General features: G+C 40.2%; 1 protein-coding gene across 2 annotated transcripts in view; it reads left to right on the forward strand.

Annotated features, from left to right (window-relative positions):
• The first annotated feature begins 4,669 nt into the window (after positions 1–4,669).
• Positions 4,670–22,167, forward strand: part of paqr3a (progestin and adipoQ receptor family member IIIa) — a 43,249-nt gene continuing 25,751 nt past the window's right edge. The window contains exons 1-4 of one of the 2 annotated variants that reach the window (XM_069926750.1): positions 4,670–4,987; positions 17,822–18,010; positions 19,808–19,970; positions 21,431–21,586. In XM_069926750.1, coding sequence (XP_069782851.1) covers positions 17,826–18,010; positions 19,808–19,970; positions 21,431–21,586 — 504 coding nt within the window. In that variant the 5' untranslated portion in view covers positions 4,670–4,987; positions 17,822–17,825. Of the gene's footprint in view, positions 4,988–17,821; positions 18,011–19,807; positions 19,971–21,430; positions 21,587–22,167 lie in introns of those variants that run through there. The other variant, XM_069926751.1, reaches the window with a different exon arrangement.

Raw genomic sequence — 22,167 nt, forward strand, 5'->3', positions numbered from 1 at the left:
AGTAGAAGGAAATAAAGCACCTGCAGTAGCAGTTGCTTTAGACGCAGAGAAGGCCTTCGACAGAGTAGAATGGAATTATTTGTTCAAAGTATTGCAAAAATTCAGTTTACCGGAGAAGTATATTAATTGGATTAAAGCATTATATAAGGGACCGTTAGCGAAAGTGACAGTAAATGGACATGTATCAAAGCAATTTAACTTAAGCAGGTCAACGCGGCAGGGATGCCCACTATCACCTTTATTGTTTGCGCTAGCTATAGAACGACTAGCAGAATTGATAAGAATAGATAATAATATAAAAGGAATAAAAATAAAAGACAGGGAATATAAAATCAGTCTATTTGCGGATGATGTTATAGTGTACTTAACAGAACCAGAACTATCAATAAAAGAATTATATAAGAAATTGAAGGAATATGGAGAAGTGTCGGGTTACAAGATAAACGTAAATAAAAGTGAAGCAATGCCTATGAATAATGCGGATTTCTCAAAATTTAAGAAGGAATTTCCATTTGGATGGCAAATGCAAGCAATAAGATACCTAGGTGTACAAATAAACAAAAATCTCGGCCAACTATATAAACTCAATTATTATCCACTAATGAAAAAATTACAGGACGATTTAGAGCATTGGAAAGATTTACCACTAACACTAATAGGAAGGATAAACTGTATTAAAATGAACATTTTTCCAAGGATATTATACTTATTTCAGGCACTGCCAATACAACTGACAGAAAAATTCTTCAAAGAGTTAAAGAAAATAATAAGGAAATTTTTATGGAGAGGGGGGAAACCGAGGATAGCACTAGATAAATTGACAGAATGGTATAAACAAGGAGGCTTACAATTGCCAAACTTTAAAAATTATTATAGAGCCGCACAATTAAGATACCTATCAGATTTTTATCAAACAAGGGAAAAACCAGACTGGACGAGATTAGAATTAGATAAAATAGGGGAAAAGATACCTGAACACATATCATATAAATGGGACGAAAAATTGATACAACATAGAACTTCTCCAGTATTACATCATCTCCTCAATATTTGGAAGAAGATCCATGTAGAAAGAAATAAAACAAATTATCAATTACCAAAACTAATATTGACGCAAAATAAGCTACTCCCTTTTACAATAGACAACCTTTCCTTTAGAGAATGGGAAAAAAAAGGGATTAAAAGAATAGAAAATTGTTTTTCAGGAAGTAGATTCTTATCCTTTGAACAAATGAGAGATAAGTACAATATAACTGGAGATACAGCGCTGGCATATTACCAACTGTGATCCTACTTGAAGGATAAATTAGGAAGCAATCTGAGTTTACCAGAGGGAAGTAACCTTGAACATGTGATTACAGATACAATGTTAATCAAAAGATTTATAACAAATATGTATATTAAACTGCAAGAAAAGGAGAATGAGGAAACAAATGGTAAAACTAAACAAAAATGGGAACAAGATTTAAATATAAAGATAAAAAAGGAAACATGGGAGAAATTATGTTCTGGAACGATGAGAAATACAATAAATACGAGGCTACGTATGATACAATATAATTGGTTACACAGACTATACATTACACCGCAAAAGTTAAATAAATGGGACCCAACAGTATCTGATAGATGTTTTCGATGTAAAAAAGAAATGGGAACAACAATTCATGCAATCTGGACATGTGAGAGAGTAGAAAAATTTTGGGATGATCTCAATCAGATATTAAATAAAATAACAGAAAACAATATACCAAAGAATCCAGAGATCTTTCTCCTAAGTAACATAAAAAACAAAGAATTTGGAATTGATTTGGAGGATGCACAAAAAAGATTTGTTAAGATAGCCCTAGCCGTAGCAAAAAAATGTATTATGTCAACCTGGAAATTGGAAGATAATTTGAAAATACAACAATGGTATATAGAAATGAATAAATGTATTCCATTAGAAAAAATAACATATAGTTTAAGAAATAATATTGAAATATTCGAACACGTATGGGAGCCTTACATTAAATACAATAGCGAAAACCTACCAGGGACAAACATTACCTAAGTTGATGGAAGGAGAAGGAAAGAAAAGAATGGACTCTGTAGAATTTCTGGTGTATTTTTGTTGAATGACAACATTGTCTGACTGAATTAATGCAACCTAGATTGTATACCTAAAATGGATGAGAGGGGGTTGGTGGGGGGTGGCTTGGGAGGAGGGAGGGGGGGGGGGGAGAAAAAGTCACTGTAAATGTGTGAAAAAGAAAAAGTGTATATCATGGCTATTGTGATTTATGGTGTGAAAAATAAAAAAATTTTAAAAAAAAGGAAATACAATGCACAGGACATGTTCTTCTTGCTGCTGCCATCAGGCAAAATGCATAGGAGCCACCAGACTAGAAAACAACAAATTCAATGAGAGACTGACTTAATGACTTCAACATCATTCAGGTGCCTTGCCGTTTACCGTGGATGATCATGTCTCTCTATCCATCGCAATCTCCGACCCTCCGAATTGTCATTGTGTTTCTTCTGCTTCGGTGAAGGCTTCATCTTTTTTTTTGTTGAATATTTTATTTAAGAATTTTAAAACCTCATCCACGTATCTCTTTCTTTGGCTTGGCTTCGCGGACGAAGATTTATGGATGGGTAATGTCCACATTAGCTGCAGGCTCGTTTGTGGCTGACAAGTCCGATGCGGGACAGGCAGACACGGTTGCAGCGGTTGCAAGGAAAAATTGGTTGGTTGGGGTTGGGTGTTGGGTTTTTCCTCCTTTGTCTTTTGTCAGTGAGGTGGGCTCTGCGGTCTTCTTCAAAGGAGGTTGCTGCCCGCCGAACTGTGAGGCGCCAAGATGCACGGTTTGAGGTGATATCAGCCCACTGGCGGTGGTCAATGTGGCAGGCACCAAGAGATTTCTTTAGGCAGTCCTTGTACCTCTTCTTTGGTGCAACTCTGTCACGGTGGCCAGTGGAGAGCTCGCCATATAACACAATCTCGGGAAGGCGATGGTCCTCCATTCTGGAGACGTGACCTACCCAGCGCAGTTGGATCTTCAGCAGCGTGGATTCGATGCTGTTGGCCTCTGCCATCTCGAGTACTTCGATGTTAGGGCTGAAGTCGCTCCAATGAATGTTGAGGATGGAGTGGAGACAATGCTGGTGGAAGCGTTCTAGGCGCACAAGCCATGAAAGACCTCAACAATGAAGACGCTGTTTACATCCAGTACCGCACGGATGGCATTCTCTTCAATCTGAGGCGCCTGCAAGCTCACACCAAGACACAAGAGCAACTTGTCCGAGAACTACTCTTTGCAGACGATGCCGCTTTAGTTGCCCATTCAGAGCCAGCTCTCAGCGCTTGATGTCCTGTTTTGCGGAAACTGCCAAAATGTTTGGCCTGGAAGTCAGCCTGAATAAAACTGAGGTCCTCTATCAGCCAGCTCCCCACCGTGACTACCAGCCCCCCCACATCTCCATCGGGCACACAAAACTCAAAACGGTCAACCAGTTTACCTATCTCGGCTGCACCATTTCATCTGATGCAAGGATCGACAACGAGAAAGACAACAGACTCGCCAAGGCAAATAGCCCCTTTGGAAGACTACACAAAAGAGTCTGGAAAAACAACCAACTGAGAAACCTCACAAAGATTAGCGTATACAGAGCCGTTGTCATACCCACACTCCTGTTCGGCTCCGAATCATGGGTCCTCTACCGGCATCCATGTATACATATTCAATAAAACTACAAGACAGAAAAAAAGTTACACATGTGGTATAACCCCTCCCCATCCCTCCCTTCATTACCCCTCCTCCTCAGAATATATAAAAGAAAAAAGGAGTTGGGAGAATGTCAAAAAGAAATACAAAGTCTCAATACTAATAATAATGGAGCTGGTGGGGGGGTTACCAACAGGATGGGTTTTCAGGGAGCCCTTCAAATTTTCAAGCCGACATATTGTAAATATGGGCTTCATATTTTTCAAAAAAATTGATAATTATTCTGCAAATTACAAGTTATTTTCTCAAGTGGAATATAAGTACGCAATTCAGCATGCCATCGCTCCATCCCTAAATCTGTATCTGAGTTCCAAGTAATGGCTATGCACTTCCTAGAAACAGCAGATTCATCTGCCCAGCGTTTTCAGTTTCCAATTTGCAGAATCTGCTTGTTTCAAAAAAAACATCCACCGTCTGCAATCCATGGTTTCATGTGACCCTGATGGGAAGCCTAAACATGTGCTACACCCTGCCCAAGGATGACTTGTTGGCTATCAGACAAAAGGAGCACCTTGCACCTCCTTTTGCTGAGCCATTGAGCAGCACTGACACTGAGTCTTACTCTGCACTTTATTGATGATTGAATATTAATTGTCTGCATTGCACAGTTTGGTTTTGCATTTCCCTCTTTGTTCACATTTCTCCTTTTTGAAGTAATATTTTGTTCTTGAGCACAGGTTTTTGCACCACTGCTGAATAGATACTCTGCCTGGCCCGAGGGAGAAGCTCGGGGTTGCATGTGATCGTCGCCTCCACATCCCCCTTTCCTTCTCCTCTTCTCATTCCTTTGCCCCTCCCCTCCTCTCCCCCCGCCCACCCCAACGACTCGAAACGTTGACCAACTTGCCTCGTTCTTCCTCACGCCCTACCCAGTCCTACCACAAGTCGCCGCGCGTGTCCATCCGGGCGGGCTCCCCCCGGTGGCTGGGAGGACTGCCGTCTGCCCGCCGTGCTGAGGGAAGATGGCGGCGTTCCTGAGGCGATGTCAATTACGGAAGCGAGAAGCTGCTGCCTCCTGTCCGGACCAGGGAGCTCAGGGCCGCCGCCGCTGCTGCCGTCGTCCTTGAGGTGGTGGCTGGCGAATGAAGGCCGTCTTGTGGACGTTTCTCGCTGGAAGCCGGGGCCTACGCGTAAAAAAAACCACCAACCAGGGGGGTGGACGAGAGGTCGCGGCCTGAAAGGAAGGGGCCGAGCTGGTTTCAGGCTGTCGGCTTATAAACAAGGTAAAGCTCTAGCAATGGCTTCCCTGCACGGCCACAGCCCTGCAACAGACCCATTGGGTAAAATGCTCAGCAGGTCAAATTCTGACCTTTATCTTCTTTGGCTTGGCTTCGCGGACGAAGATTTATGGAGGGGGTAAAAAGTCCACGTCAGCTGCAGACTCGTTTGTGGCTGACAAGTCCGATGCGGGACAGGCAGACACGATTGCAGCGGTTGCAGGGAAAAATTGGTTGGTTGGGGATGGGTGTTGGGTTTTTCCTCCTTTGCCTTTTGTCAGTGAGGTAGGCTCTGCGGTCTTCTTCAAAGGAGGTTGCTGCCCGCCAAACTGTGAGGCGCCAAGATGCACGGTTTGAGGCGATATCAGCCCACTGGCGGTGGTCAATGTGGCAGGCACCAAGAGATTTCTTTAGGCAGTCCTTGTACCTTTTCTTTGGTGCACCTCTGTCACGGTGGCCAGTGGAGAGCTCGCCATATAACACGATCTCGGGAAGGCGATGGTCCTCCATTCTGGAGACGTGACCTACCCAGCGCAGTTGGATCTTCAGCAGCGTGGATTCGATGCTGTTGGCCTCTGCCATCTCGAGTACTTCGATGTTAGGGATGAAGTCGCTCCAATGAATGTTGAGGATGGAGTGGAGACAATGCTGGTGGAAGCGTTCTAGGCGCACAAGCCATGAAAGACCTCAACAATGAAGAAGCTGTTTACATCCAGTACCGCACGGATGGCATTCTCTTCAATCTGAGGCGCCTGCAAGCTCACACCAAGACACAAGAGCAACTTGTCCGTGAACTACTCTTTGCAGATGATGCCGCTTTAGTTGCCCATTCAGAGCCAGCTCTTCAGCGCTTGACGTCCTGTTTTGTGAAAACTGCCAAAATGTTTGGCCTGGAAGTCAGCCTGAATAAAACTGAGGTCCTCTATCAGCCAGCTCCCCACCATGACTACCAGCACCCCCACATCTCCATCGGGCACACAAAACTCAAAACGGTCAACCAGTTTACCTATCTCGGCTGCACCATTTCATCTGATGCAAGGATCGACAACGAGAAAGACAACAGACTCGCCAAGGCAAATAGCCCCTTTGGAAGACTACACAAAAGAGTCTGGAAAAACAACCAACTGAAAAACCTCACAAAGATAAGCGTATACAGAGCCGTTGTCATACCCACACTCCTATTCGGCTCCGAATCATGGGTCCTCTACCGGCACCACCTACGGCTCCTAGAACGCTTCCACCAGCGTTGTCTCCGCTCCATCCTCAACATCCATTGGAGCGCTTACATCCCTAACGTCGAAGTACTCGAGATGGCAGATGTCGACAGCATCGAGTCCACGCTGCTGAAGATCCAGCTGCGCTGGATGGGTCACGTCTCCAGAATGGAGGACCATCGCCTTCCCAAGATCTGACCTTTATATAGTAAAGGTAAAGATAGGTAACCCACGCTTAGGGTTTGAGCCCTCAATCGAGGTGTGGGGGGGGGGTAAATGTCGGCAGGTGTCCGAACGAAAGAGTGGGGGGAAATGTCGGCAGGTGTCCGAACGAAAGTTTGGGGTGGGGGGGTGAGGAAGGTGTAGTCATAAGGGCAGATGATGGCTATAATCTTGTACTAGAACTCTCTTGCCCACTTCCAATGTTCTAGGTGAGCCCTGTGGCGATGCTTTTTTTTTCGTAATCAGAGCCCCAGATCTGGATGAACTGTGGACAAGTTGTGGCCAAACATTAGTTCTGCTGGGGTAGATGTGTTTCTGCATCCCAATAGGAAATCTGCTATTTTATGTGTCCAGGAGGCATTTAGAAATGTCATGGTTTTCATTGCTCTTTTGAATGTACAAAACGTTCTGCCTCCCCCATTAGTAGTTGGGTGATATGGTGCGGACACAATATGTCTGATACCGTTGTCGCACATCAATTTTTTAAAATGTTCTGATGTAAATTGAGGCCCGTTGTCCGTAACTAATTTATGAGGCAATCTGGAAGTGGCAAAAGTAGCTCCTAAAAAGTCAATCATGGGACCTGCTTTGGTATTTTTCAGCTGTGAAACTACTGGTCATTTTGAGTGTGTGTCCACAGCTCTTAGGAATGTTTCAACCATGAATGGTCCAGCAAAGTCTACATGAATCCGATGCCAGGGTTTGGATGGCCATTTCCATGGGTTAGCTCGGCTTGTGGCTTTTTTGGCTGCATTGACTGACATACTTTGCATTCTCTTACTGTTGTTTCAGTATCTCTGTCTATGGAGGGCCACCAGACATGCATCCTGGCCAGTGCCTTCATTCATACCATTCCCAGATAGTTGTGGTGTAGTTCTGATAACATGGTAGTTTGCCATTTGGCTGGAATAATTGTATGGGCACCCCATAGTAAACATCCTTCTTTGACTGATAGTTTTCATGGCAGTGTGTGTGTTAAGATTTTAGAACTTCTGGAATGACTTCAGATTCGGGGCACCCATTAAAGGTGAAATATAGGATCTTGGTTTCCTTTCCAATCATCTGGGGTGTAAAGGGCAGTTGTTCTTGGCTTGACACCTGCTGTCTCTGCTGTCCATTTAATAATTTCTTCTCGTTGATCTGACTCGGGTAGCAGCATGTATGATGAGGCATCTGCATGGCTGTTAAGTGTTCCTTGTTTATGTTTTGTATCATATTTGTACACTACTAGTAGCAAGGCCCATCTTTGAATTCTGGCCGCAGCTAATACTGGTATATCTTTGTGTGGCCCCAGTATTAAACTAAGAGGCTTGTTGTCTGTGATCAGGGTGAAATTTTTCCATAAAGATATTGGTGGAGTTTTTTTTTAAACACCAAAAATTATTGCCAATCCTTTTTCTAGTTGGGTGTAATTGCGTTCGGTTGTGGTTAATGTTCGCGAAGCATACGGTACTGTTTGCTCACCTTTTTCTGTGATTTGGGATAATACCACTTCTAGCCCACTGGTGAAGTATCCATGGCTAGTATAATTTCTTTACCAGGGTCATAGTGGATCAGCACCTTATTTGTTTTTTTTTTATTAATTTTTTTTATTTTTCACACTATAAACCATACTGACCAAAGTACATACAGACATTTTTCTCTTGAATATATAGTGTCATTTTCTCCCTTTCCCCCCCTCCCTTCCCTCCCTCCCTCCCTCTCCCCCCCTTCCCATTTATTCAAAGTTCAATCTAAGATACATTAAACCCGTTAAACAATGTCGTCACTTAATAAAAATAAACAAGAAATTTTTGTCTTTTACTTTTATATATTGAGTCAGTTCATTTCGTTGTCTTCTCCTTCTGTCATTTTAGGTGGTGGAGGTCCATGGTAGGATTTCTCTATTGTATTTCATGTATGGTTCCCATATTTGTTTGAATATTATGATGGTTTTTCTTAAATTATATGTTATTTTTTCTAATGGAATACATTTATTTATTTCTATGTACCATTGTTGTATTCTCAAGTTGTCTTCTAATTTCCAGGTTGACATAATACATTTTTTTGCTACAGCTAGGGCTATCATAATAAATCTTTTTTGTGCTCTATCCAAATCGAGTCCAGATTCTTTATTTCTTGTATTACTTAGAAGGAAGATCTCTGGGTTTTTTGGTATATTGCTTTTTGTGATTTTATTTAATATCTGGTTTAGATCTTCCCAAAATTTTTTCACTTTCTCACATGTCCAAATTGCATGTATTGTTGTTCCCGTTTCCTTTTTACAGCGAAAACATCTGTCTGATACTGTTGGGTCCCATTTATTTAACTTTTGGGGTGTGATGTATAACCTGTGTAACCAATTGTATTGTATCATGCGTAACCTCATGTTTATTGTATTTCTCATAGTTCCGGAGCATAGCTTTTTCCACGTTTCATTCTTTATCTTTATGTTTAGATCTTGTTCCCATTTTTGTTTAGGTTTACAGTTTGTTTCCTCGTTCTCCTTTTCTTGCAGTTTGATGTACATGCTTGTTATAAATTTTTTAATTATCATTGTGTCTGTAATCACATATTCAAAATTGCTTCCTTCTGGTAACCTCAGACTGTTTCCCAATTTGTCCTTCAAGTAGGTTTTAAATTGGTGGTATGCAAACCTTGTATCGTGAGTTATATTATATTTGTCCTTCATTTGTTCAAAAGATCATAATTTATTTCCCGAAAAACAATTTTCTATTCCTTTGATCCCTTTTCTCTCCCATTCTCTGAAGGAAAGGTTATTTATTGTGAAAAGGATTAGTTGATTTTGTGTCATTGTTAATTTTGGTAGTTGATAATTTATTTTATTCCTTTCTACGTGAATCTTCTTCCAAATGATGGTGCAATACTGGTGAATTCCTACGTTGCACCAATTTTTCATCCCACTTATATAGTATATGTTCAAGTATCTTCTCCCTTATTTTATCTAGCTCTAATCTGGTCCAATCTGGTTTTTCCCTTGTTTGATAAAAATCTGATAGGTATCTTAATTGTGCGGCTCTATAATAATTCTTAAAGTTTGGTAGTTATAAGCCTCCTTGTTTGTACCATTCTGTTAATTTATCTAGTACTATCCTCGGTTTCCCCCTTTCCATAAGAATTTCTTTATTATTTTCTTTAGCTCCTTGAAGAATTTCTCTGTTAGGTGAATTGGTAATGATTGAAATAGGTATTGTATCCTTGGGAAAATGTTCATTTTAATACAGTTTATCCTTCCTATCAGTGTAAGTGGTAAGTCTTTCCAGTGCTCCAAGTCGTCTTGTAATTTTTTCATTAATGGCTGATAATTTAGTTTATATAGATGGCCGAGATTATTATTTAGTTGTATACCTAGGTATCGAATTGCATGTGTTTGCCATCTAAATGGTAATTCTTTCTTAAACTTTGTGAAATCCGTATTATTCATTGGCATCACTTCACTTTTATTTGCGTTGATCTTATACCCCAATACTTCTCCATATTCCTTCAATTTCTTATATAATTCTTTTATTGATATTTCTGGTTCTGTTAAGTATATTATAACGTCATCTGCAAATAGACTGATTTTATATTCCTTCTCTTTTATTTTTATCCCTTTTTTATTTTCTGTTCTTATCAGTTCTGTTAGTGGTTCTATAGCTAATGCAAACAGTGAGGGAGATAGTGGACATCCCTGCCTTGTTGATCTCCTTAATTTAAATTAGTTTGATATATATCCATTTACTGTCACTTTCGCCAATGGTCCCTTATTTAATGCTTTAATCTAATTAATATATTTCTCTGGTCGGTTGAATTTTTGTAGTACTTTGAATAAATAATTCAATTCTACTCTGTCAAAGGCTTTCTCTGCGTCTAAAGTAACCGCTACTGTTGGAGTTTTGTTTCCTTGTACTGCATGGATTAAGTTAATGAATTTACAGATATTGTCCGTTGTTTTTCTTTTTTTTAATAAATCCAGTTTGATCTAGTTTTACTATTTTTGGTACATAGTCGGCCAATGTGTTTGCTAATAGTTTAGCTATTATCTTATAATCTGTGTTAAGTAGAGATATTGGTCTATACGATCTTTCCCCGTCTTTGGTATTACTGTAATTATTGCTGTTTTGCATGAATCTGGTATGTTTTGTGTTTTTTCAATCTGGTTCATTACTTCTAGGAGAGGAGGAATTAATAAGTCTTTAAATATTTTATAGAATTCTATTGGGAGTCCATCCTCTCCTGGTGTTTTATTGTTCAGTAGTTTTTTTTTAATATCTCCTGTATTTTTTCTATTTCAAATGGTTTTATTAATTTATTTTGCTCCTCTGTTTGTAATTTCGGTAGTTCAATTTTAGTTAGAAATTCATCTATTTTGTCTTCTTTCCTTTCGTTTTCAGTTTGATATAGTTGTTTGTAAAATTCTCTGAAGTTTTTGTTGATCTCCGTTGGGTTATATGTAATTTGTTTGTCCTTTTTCCTTGATGCCAATACCGTTCTTTTAGTTTGTTCTGTCTTAAGCTGCCAAGCTAGTATTTTGTGCATTTTTTTTTCTCCTAGCTCATAATATTTCTGTTTTGTCTTCATTATGTCCTTCTCCACCTTATATGTTTATAGTGTTTCATATTTTATTTTCTAGTCTGTCAATTCTCTTCTTTTAGTTGTATCTTCCTTTATTGCTAATTCTTTTTCTGTATTTGTTATTTCCCTTTCCAACTGTTCTATTTCTCGATTGTAGTCCTTCTTCATCTTAGTTACATAACTTATTATCTGTCCTCTGATGAATGCTTTCATTGCGTCCCATAGTATAAATTTATTTTTCACTGATTCCGTATTTATTTCAAAGTACATTTTAATTTGTCGCTCAATTAATTCTCTAAAATCCTGTCTTTTAAATAGCATGGAGTTCAATCTCCATCTATACATTCTTGGTGGGATGTCCTCTAGCTCTATTGCCAATAACATGGGTGAGTGATCAGATAACAATCTAGCTTTATATTCCGTTTGATGTTAGTATTTCTTTTAGTTGATAGACTGTGTTTTTAGTTTCTGTGTTCCAATACCATATTTGATCTTTCTTGAGTGATTGGTTCAGTGGACTGCATAGTTTAGACATATTAGGGATATGTTTTCGGTAGTGATTAACAAGACCTAGGAAGGACTGTAATTCCAATTTATTGGTTGGGTATGGGACCTTGCAAATGGCTTCTGTTCTTGCTGGATTTATTCACACCCCCTCGTTGTCGATTGTAAACCCAAGGTATGTTACTGAGGGCCACATGAAGACACATTTGTCCTTTTGTAATTGTATATTAGCCTGTTATGGTCTGGTCAAAACCTTTTCAAGGTTTTGTAAGTGTTCACTGTCGTTTCGACCCGTGATGATAATATAATCTAGGTAACACTCAACTGAGAGTCCATGTAGTGATTTGTTCATTGTTGCTTCAAAAATCACAGGTGTTGCTGAAATTCCATAAGGCCCGTGTGTATCGGTGAATAGTCCCAGATGGGTACTGATTGTCATATAGTCCCTTTTTTTTGTTCAGTTCTATCTGATGATATGCTTGTGACAAATCTAGTTTTGTGAATTTTTGCCTTCCGTTTAGTGCTTGGAACAATTCTTCTGCCTTGGGCATGGGGTGTTCAGGTATTTTGATGGTGACTTTGGAATTGCCGCAATGCAAATCTCACATTTGCTTTTCATTCTGGTACGATGGGCACTGCCCAATTGCTGTATTGTATTGGTTCTAATGTCTTCATGTTTAGTCTGTTTAATTCAGCCTCAATTTTCCCTTTCATAGCAAATAGGATTGTTCTGGCTTTGAAGAATGTTGGTTCTGCATTATCTTTTAATTGCAGTTTGGCTTAAGCACCTTTGATTTTCCCCAATTCTTGTTGGAAAACCACTGCATGGTTGTTGAGCATTTGATCGAGTTCTGGCTGGGAGGTCTCCATGTGGTTTACATTTAGTATTGAACCGATTTCCAGCCAGTCTATGGGAGTGTGTTATAGCCAGTTTCTTCCGAAAAGTGTGGGTCCCTGGATATCTACGATGTACAGAGAGAGTGTTTTTGTTCCTGTTGTTTGTATTGTACTTGGACCTCACATTGTCCAAACACTTTGATTCTGTCTCCTGTAACAGATCTTAGAATTATTTCAGTTGATTTTACCGGGAGGTGTGGAAGCAAGCGCTCCTTTACATGTAACGGCATTAGGGACACCTCTGCCTCCGTGTCTAACTCCATCTTCGGGGGGGTGGGGGGGGTGTCTGTTTATTTTTAGCTGTGTTTCCTCCATTTATTCCTCGGATGTGTAATATCTCAGGAGCTGAAATTTCAAGAGCTTGAAGGTCAGCCGTTAGGATGTTATCATCATCGTTGCTAGGTTGTCTCACTCTCTCTGCAATTTGTTTGCAGGCCACCTGTGCTTTAGAAACCGAAATTTAGCCATGATATCTCCTGTTTTGCAATGGTTGCATTTAGAATTTTTGAAGAAACAGTTTTCTGGTAGGTGGTTATATTTCCCACAACGAAAACATTGTTGGTGGGAAGACCTCCCGACCAATAGGTCTGGTTGACCCACATCCAAGTTTTTACCTGCAATTTCAGAGCTGCAGGCAGCCTTGTATACAATCTGTAATGTGACGTCTTTATCCATTGCTAATAATTTTTGCCTTGCTTGGCGATTTGCCACATCCATCACTCATCTGTCTTGCGGTGTCTGATTTAGAAATTGCACGAAATGACAGTGCTCTGCCAGTTTGTGCAATGATGCCAGGTATTCACTTACTGTTTCTTCTGGTCCTTGTCTCCTTTCATAGAATTGTTGCCTTTCTGCCATAACTGGTGGTTTTGGGCTTAAATGGTTCTTTAGAGCTGTGCATAATTCATTGAGTGTCTTCGTCCCCGGATCCTCCAGGGCCATCAAGGTCTTAAGGAGGTCAAATGTTTTGCTCCCCTTTATACTGAGGAAATGGGCATGTTTGCGGTTTACTGGACCTTCTACAATATTGTGGGCTACGCAGTAGTGATTAAACTGTTCTACGTAGTTTCCCAACTTTCATCTATTTAATTGAATTCCCTAAACCTTCCCTCCACCATCTTGGCGCACTTCCACCTTGATCTTTTGGCAGAAATTTATTGGGATTGTCAGGTAGTCATTTTCTACCTTTCTTCTGTTGTTTTCCTTCTCCTGGTTGGTGCATGGAGTATGTGTAGGGTTTGTTTCATTCCTCATTGCCACTGTTGTGTACACATTCACACAATTAAGACTCTGAGACATGATGCTTTCTCATCCTTTACTTCTATTAGACTAACATGGTTACTGACACAGAGGGTTATGTATATATATGGAAGGGTGACATCATGATGTGGGCATCATGATGCCCAGCAGAAGGAGGGCTTATACCCAACAGTCACAAACCACAAAGTCCAAAACACAGCTTTATTGAGACACGCCAGCAGGAATGAGGAGTACCAGCAGTGGGTAGACAGAGTCACCTCACTAGTACGGTTTGAATCTCATTCAAAGAACACATTCATAGGGTACAATATTTAAGGCATTTTCCTGCATACATATTGGATAACATTTCTTTGAAGGTATTGCTGCAGCTTAATGTTTTACATTTTGCATATCCTCTTCCTAAAGACAGGGAAACCATATAACCGTTTACGGCACGGAAACAGTCCATGTCGGCCCTTCGAGTCCTCACCGGTTCACTTGAACAACTCCACTAGCTCAACCCTCCCGCTCTCTCCCCATAATCCTCCAACCCCCTCACATACATGTACACATCCAACCTTCTCTTAAATGCCGCAACTATCTCTTTTGGAAGATCATTCCACTTCACCATAAAGAAGTGACTATCACCAATGGCCATTAGCACATCTTGTTGACACTGGCACCAGTAAAGTCATCCATGAATTGAGGAAGCCAAATAACATGGCCTCCTCTACATCAAAGAGACCGCGGGAGATCGCTTCACTGAGCACCTTCGCTCGCTGAGTGAAAAGGCATCCTCTAATATTTCTCCTAAAGTTTTGCCCCTTACCCTCTTACTCATGCCCTCTTGTTCCAACCTCCCCTGCCCTCAGGGGAAAGAGTCTGTTTATGTCTAGTCTATCTATTCCTTTCATAATTTTAAATACCTCTATCAGGTCCCCTCTCAGTCATCTATGTTCTAATGAATAAAGTCCCAGTCTCCTTAATCTTTCCCTGTAATCCAGATGCTGTAAGCCAGGCAACATCCTTGTAAACCTTCTCTGCACCCTCTCCACTTTATCTATATCCTTTCTATAACTTGGAGACCAGAACTGAGCACAGTACTCCAAACCAGTCCTCACCAATGCCTTAAACAGCCGCAGCATCACCTCCCAGCTCCTATATTCTATACTATGATTTATGAAGGCCAGCATACCATATGCCTTCTTAACCACCCTGTCTACATGGGAATCCACCTTCAGTGAAATCTCTACCATAACCCCCAGGTCCCTCTGCTCCTCTGCCTGCCTCAATGCCCTCTCCTTAACTGCATATGCCCTATTTTGGTTATTCTTACCGAAATGCAGCAAGTCACACTTGTCTATATTAAATTCCATCTGCCATCTCTTAGCCAACTCTTCCAAACAAACCAAATCCTTCAGTAATCCAAGAAAACCTACCTCACTATCCACCACCTCCCTATTTTCATATCATCTGCATATTTACTTACCCAGTTGACCACACCATCCTCTAAATCATTAATATAAATGATAAACAACAAGGGACGCAGCACCGATCCCTGAGGCACCCCGCTTCTCACAGGCTTCCAACCTGACAGACAGTTGTCCACCATGACTCTCTGTTGCCTATCTCCAAGCCACCTGTGAACCCATGTCACAATCTCTCTACTAATTCCTAGTGACTGAACCTTTCTTATTAACCTTCCATGCGGAACCTTATCAAAAGTCTTACTAAAATCCAAATAGATCACGTCCACCACTCTACCTTCTTTTTTGTCACTTCCTCAAAAGACTCAACAAGGTTCGTCAAATATGACTTTCCTTTTACAAACCCATGCGGGTGCCTCTAATCAATCCCTGCCTATCCAGATATGCGTATATACTATCTCGAAGAATACACTCTAGAACCTTCCCCACCACCGAAGTCAATCTTGCTGGCCGATAATTACTTGGCCTACACCTACTGCCTTTTTTAAACAACAGAACTATATTCACAACCTCCAATCCCGTGGTACCACCCCCTCCTCCAGTGATCTTTGAAAATGACTGTCAGAGCCCCCACTATTTGCTCCCTGACCTCCCTTAAAGTCGTGGGGAAAATCCCATCAGGGCCAAGAGACTTACCACCTTTATTGACCCTAGAAGCTCCAAAACCCTTGCTTTACTAATCCCTGTCCTCTCCATAACTAAGCCCTTTGCTTCTCTTATTTCATATAGCCCAATGTCCCTTTCCCTCATGAATATGGATGAGAAAAAATTTTTCAATATTTCTCCCATCTCATACAGTTCCTTACTTAGTTCACCAGTCCCATCATCCAGTGGACCAATTCTATCCTTAACCCTCCTTTTACAGTTCACATATCTGGAAGAAAAGATTCACCTTTTCCTTGTTAGCTATGGACACCTCATGCCTTCTTTTTGCCTTCCTAATTTCCCTCTTAAGGTTCTTCCTGCAATCTAAGTTACGACCATCCATCTCCTCAATCCCTTGTTTTTTATATTTAGTATAGGCCTCCCTCTTGTCCCGAACCAACTTCTTAATTTTACTAGAAAACCACGGCTCCCTCGAAACTTTGGTCTTCCCTTTCGGTCTGACTGGAATATAAAGATCCTGTAGTCTCAAAATCTCACCCCTAAATGCCATCCAAATTTCCTCTACATCCATTCTGGCAAAAAGATCAGCCCACACAACTCTGCAAATCCCTTCTCATTTCTCCATATCTGGCTTTCCCCCACTCGAAGACCTTCAACCTTGGACCTGACCTATCCCTTTCCATCATTAAGCTAAAGCTAATGGACCCATGATCACTGGATCCAAAGTTCTCTCCAACACTCACCTCCGTCACCTGGCCTATTTCATTCCCAAACAACAGATCTAACACCGCTACCCCTCTGGTGGGCGTCTCAACGTTATTGCTGCAAAAAGCAATCCTGAACACAATGCATAAAAACTAAGCCATCCTGCCCTCTTACTGACTGCGTTTCCCAAACTTTGTTTGGAAAATTGAAATCCTCAACCAACAAAAACCTATTTCTACTGCACATCTCACCTATTTCCTTGCATATTTGCTCTTCTAGTTCCCTTTCCCCATTTGGAGGCCTATAATATATTCCCATAATAGTAACCTCACCCTTTTTATTTTTCAGATCTACCCACACTGCCTCCTTCGATGAGCCCTCCAGTCTATCTTGCCTTATCACCGTTGTAATATCCTCTCTGACAAGTAATGCCACACCTCCCCCTCTTACTCCACCAACTCTGTCACATCTAAAGTAGCGAAATCCTGGAATATTTAACTGCCAGTCACAACCTTCCTTCAACCACATCTTGCTAATGGCCACAACATAATAATGCCACATGTCAACCACACCTTCAGCTCATCCAACTTCCTCACTACACTTCCTGCATTAAAATAAATACATCTCAGGGATCTCCTACATCCTACCTTCTGCCTATCTTCCTCTCTACCATTTTTACAATTGTCACTACATCTTTTTATTACTTCCTGCTGTTACTCCCTCATATTATTTAAACATGCCCTTTTACTTAGCCTAAAAACCCTTTCCCTGCTGTCCTGCCTAACTTTCAACCTTGTCCCCAACCATACTAGTTTAAACCCCCCTCACGACAGCCCTAGCAAGTGCCCCCGCCAGGAGACTGGTCCCGCTGGGATTAAGATGTAACCTATCATTTCGGTGTAGGTCTCATCTCCCTCAAAAAAGGTCCCAGTGGTCCAAGAACTTGAAACCCTGTCTCTTACTCCACTCCTTTAGCCACGTGTTTAACTTCCACCTGATTCTATTTCTACCCTCACTGTTGGTCATTTAATCCCATGTATCAGTTATAATTAAGAACATCCTGGTATACAAAAAATCAACAGAGAATCTGGAAGGGTTGCTCACAGTCATCTTCTTTGGCTTGGCTTCGCGGATGAAGATTTATGGAGGGGTAAATGTCCTCGTCAGCTGCAGGCTCAATTGTGGCTGACAAGTCCGATGCGCGACAGGCAGACACGGTTGCAGCGGCTGCAGGGGAAAATTGGTTGGTTGGGGTTGGGTGTTGGGTTTTTCCTCCTTTGTCTTTGTTTAAAATTGAGAATTATTTTGCTGGCTTTGAATGATATCTAGAATAGGACATACTGACCATCTTTTTTTTGGAGTCTGTTATTGATCATTAGTTAAAAATTCTGCCTTTTGTTTTTAACTTGCAGCACCATGCCTCAGAAGATACTTAAAAGTGCTCACTTCATTGAATTAGGAAATTACCACTATTGGCCTGTACTTGTACCACGAGGTATCCGTCTATATACTTATGAGCAAATTCCGTCTTTTCTTAAGGATAACCCTTATATTACAGATGGATATAGAGCTTATCTACCATCAAAATTATGTGTGAAAAGGTGGGTAATAAATCTATTAAATCACATCTCTCTTTTGTTTGGGTACATGTTTTTCAAGTTTAATAAAACTCTTAATCCAATACATTTAAGATTTTGGATGTTTCAGTTTTCTCAACAATTGATTGTCATTCTCTTAGAATTCCAATATGCATTTAAGTGGGTTTTTATAGATCTCACATTTTCTCGTTTACCTGGAAAGTTTAAGGAGACTAGAAAGTGTGTTTCTGGTAAATTTCAAAGGAGTTCTACAAACTGTAATTCACAGAATACATTCATGGCATCACATACAACCCTGAAATTCTTTTTCTGTGGGCCAGGCAGAATTTCTAATTACTGGCAACTGTAAATTGAACTCAAAGAAGAACTGTAAACAAACTGTAATTAAAGAAGTATAAATATTCAGTAATAAATAATGTACAAAGTATGTGTCCTTAAATGAGTCTCTGAATGAGTCTGTTTGTTCAAGAATATGATAGTTGAGGGGAAGCAACTCCATGTATTTCTGAACATGAAGGTATGAGTTGAATGGCACCTGTGTCTCCTTCATCGTAGCAGGAGAGAGAACAGAGCATGTCCTTACCGCTGCTCTCCAATGGCAGGATTTCATGTAGATCTTGTCAATGATGGGGAGAGTTTTGCCTGTGATGTGCTGGGCTGAGTCCACTACCTTTTCACTACCTTTTGCAGGATTGAGGTATTGGTGCCTCCATTAGCAGCTGGTCAGCACACTTTGCACTACACATCTGCAAATGTTTGCCAAGGTTTCTGATGTTGTACCGAACCTCTGCTAACTCCTGAGGAAGGCACTGGTGTACTTTATTTTTGCAATGGCATTAACAATGATGGGTCGAGGACATGTCCTCCAAGATTGTGATTTCACCCCCCCCCCCCCCCCCCAGAATTTAAACAATTTAGGCAAGTCCATACAGAGTTCAGGAACCAGTGTTCTGGTGAGTCAGAAGGGGCCACAAGAATCTGCACCCAGTGAGTTTGATGTTGAGCTATTTGGATTTTGGAAAAGTTGTATAGCTGATGAAGTTTTTGCTGAAACAAAACTGAAGAGAGGTTTCGTAGAATGAGGAGGTATGGCTTGTAGAAAAGTGAAGAGAGACAGTGCCCTGTCTGATGAAGGATGATTATATTTAAAAAACTGGAAAATTCTGTTGATTGGACATGGTCTGGTGCCAGACTGACAGATTTTGTAGAAATATTGATTGTGATAGCAATTGAATACTTCACACTACACACTAACTCAGATCTGAAACTGGGTCACAACTGGCAATGTCAAGTATCTGTTTACTTCCACGGATACTGCTTGAACTATTGAATTCCTCCCGCAGTTTTTTTTGTTCCAGATTCCAGCATTTATAGTTTCTGGTATTTTTGTCTTGCTGTTTTTTTGAATATTGCACAGTGGTACAATAAACTTTTCAGTAAATGGTGAGTTTAAAGGGAGCATAGAAATTAGGGCTCAAGCATTATTCATTTAGAATTAGATGATCAGAATTGAACTCTTAAATAGAGAATAGAGTAAAATTAAGTAATGAGAGTTATAAATGCTCATTTTTAAAGCAGTGCTTTGATAAATTTAGATCATGAATGTCATAAATATATTACTAATTTGATAAGTGCAAAATTCCTGGAGTAGTAGTACATGTATATGTGTTAACGTGTTCTGAAGTTCTAATGCACACAAATTTTGTATAGTTCATCAGATGACTCATGGTATGATTGAAAACTTAAATAAATGTTCTTGTACTTTTGCCATGTAATAATTGACATTATTTTTCACTGCAGTCTTTTCATCCTTTCAAATGAAACAGTGAACATCTGGAGTCATCTTCTTGGATTTATCCTGTTCTTCAGTCTTGGCATTTATGATATGGCCATTGTACTTCCTAAAACAAATGCCTCCAGGGATGATTATGTAATATATTCCATCTGTGTCTTCTGCTTCCAGGTATATAGTTTAGATGCATATTTATTAGATACCTTTCATAATGTTTGGGTCAAAGACCTTTTTTTTTCCCTTTATTTGTCCCTGTGCTCTACAGGGCCTCCTATCTTAGAAAGGATGTGATGTTGCTGGAGAGGAGATTTACCAGGATGATTCCTGGAATGCAGGGGCTGGCGTATGGGGAGCGTTTGGCAGCTCTTGAGTTGTTCTCATTGGTGTATAAGAGAATTAGGGGGCGATCTCAGAGTCATTTCGAATATTGAAAGGTTTTGATAAAGTGACTGTGAATAAGATGTTTCCCTTAATGAGTGAATCGAGGACAAGGGGTCATAGTCTTAAAATTAGAAGTTGTACAATTAGAACAGAGAGGAGGAAGAACTTCTTTAGTCAGAAGGTCTTGGATCTGTGGCACTCACTGTCGCACAAAGTAGTGGAGGCCAGATCACTGGGAGTGTTTAAACAGGAAATAGATAAGTACCTCATTACTAATGATATCAAGGGATATGGGGAAAAGGCTGGAAATTGGAACTAGGTGAGCATAAGTCATCTTAGAGTAGAGTCACGGAACAGACTCGATGGGCCTAGTGGCCTGCTTCTGCTCCTTTAACTTGTGAACTAGTGGTTTGCCTCTTGCAATGTAGCTTCTGTATTTCTGTTAATAGTCTAGGATTGTATTTCTGTTACCTGTGGACAGGTAATTATTGATGCATCAACACCTGTACACTTTTTCTTCTTAATGATGTTCTAAACAGTTGATCTTGGTAATCCTAAAGTTTGGGCAATGACTCTTACTGTTTTATTGTTTATTCAGCCTTTTTTTTTACTTCATTGGTACAACTCTGGTTCTCGTATTGAAAAATGACAACTACAGACTCCAAAAGTGATCAAAAGCTAGAAGCAAGCTTATCTTCCTTATACCTGCACCAATTAAGCAATTAAACATTCTTGAGTACTCAGAAACACCTGTGAAGCCAAATGTCCCAGACTAGAGGGGTATGGACCGGGTGCTGGTCAGTGGGACAAGGAGGGTGGGGATTTGCTACGGCATGGACTAGTAGGGCCGAACTGGCCTGTTCTGTGCTGTAAGTGGTTATATGGTTATTAATGAAAAATTAGTAAATTGGCTCAGAATATTAATTTTTGAAAATATATTATACTGTTCTTATATTATACATTCTTTTTATTGCAATATAATTTCTTGTATCTGAACTCTTCAGATGAAAATCTTTATTTGTTAACTACTGTCCTTTTATGGTGAAAGTAGAATGGGGTTTATACTTGGCTTGTGATAGACCAAATTTGAAACAACTAAATGTTATTCTGAGATGTTTTTTATGAACTTTAAAAAAAAAAACACATTTAAAACAGTTTGAAAACGGATAAGTGTTGGGCATTATGATGTGTATCTTTTTCCAAAATTTATTTATGCACTTTTTGTCATTAATTTAGTTTTCCTTTTAAAGGTTTGCATGCTCTGTTCGGTGGGATATCACCTGTTCAGCTGCCATCGTTCTGAAAAAGCAAATCGTCGCTGGATGGCCCTTGATTATGCTGGGATTGCCATTGGGATTTTGGGCTGCTACGTTCCTGCAGTGTTCTATGCCTTTTATTGCAATGAGGTGAATTCTTTTGCATATTTTCGTGTTAAACTTTGTTATTTGAGACAAATCAAAACCTTAAGCAAAAAATTAAACTATGATTGAAATTTTTACCACACGTAAGCAGAAGCAACATGCCTGAAGGGCAGGATTAGATTACTCAGTTCTGAATAGTCATAGATTTACTGCACGAAAATGGGCCCTTCAGCCCAACTTGTTCATGCCAACCTACTTGTCCTATTTTCCTGCATTGGCCTAAATCTCTCTCAACCTTTCCTATCCACGAACCTGTCTAAATGTCTTTTTGATCATTACAGTTGGCCCCATTTCTAACTCTTCCTCTGGCAATTCGTTCCATTTACCCATTACCCCATGTGAAAAAGGTGCTCTTAATTCTGTATATGTCGGTGTATAAGACGACCCCCCCCAGGATTTCCACTTAACACAAAATTTTGAGCTATATTTGGTGTAGAAGTTTTGTTTGCATATTTTAATAAAATGATCACTACTTTAGTCATCATTTTGATAATCCTTCAAAAGGCACATCAACATCTGACATCAGATGTTCTTGAAGTACATCCTGAGGTACATTTATCAGTGAA

Source organism: Narcine bancroftii, chromosome 3 (assembly GCF_036971445.1).
Source record: "Narcine bancroftii isolate sNarBan1 chromosome 3, sNarBan1.hap1, whole genome shotgun sequence".
Classification (NCBI taxonomy): Eukaryota; Metazoa; Chordata; class Chondrichthyes; order Torpediniformes; family Narcinidae; genus Narcine; species Narcine bancroftii.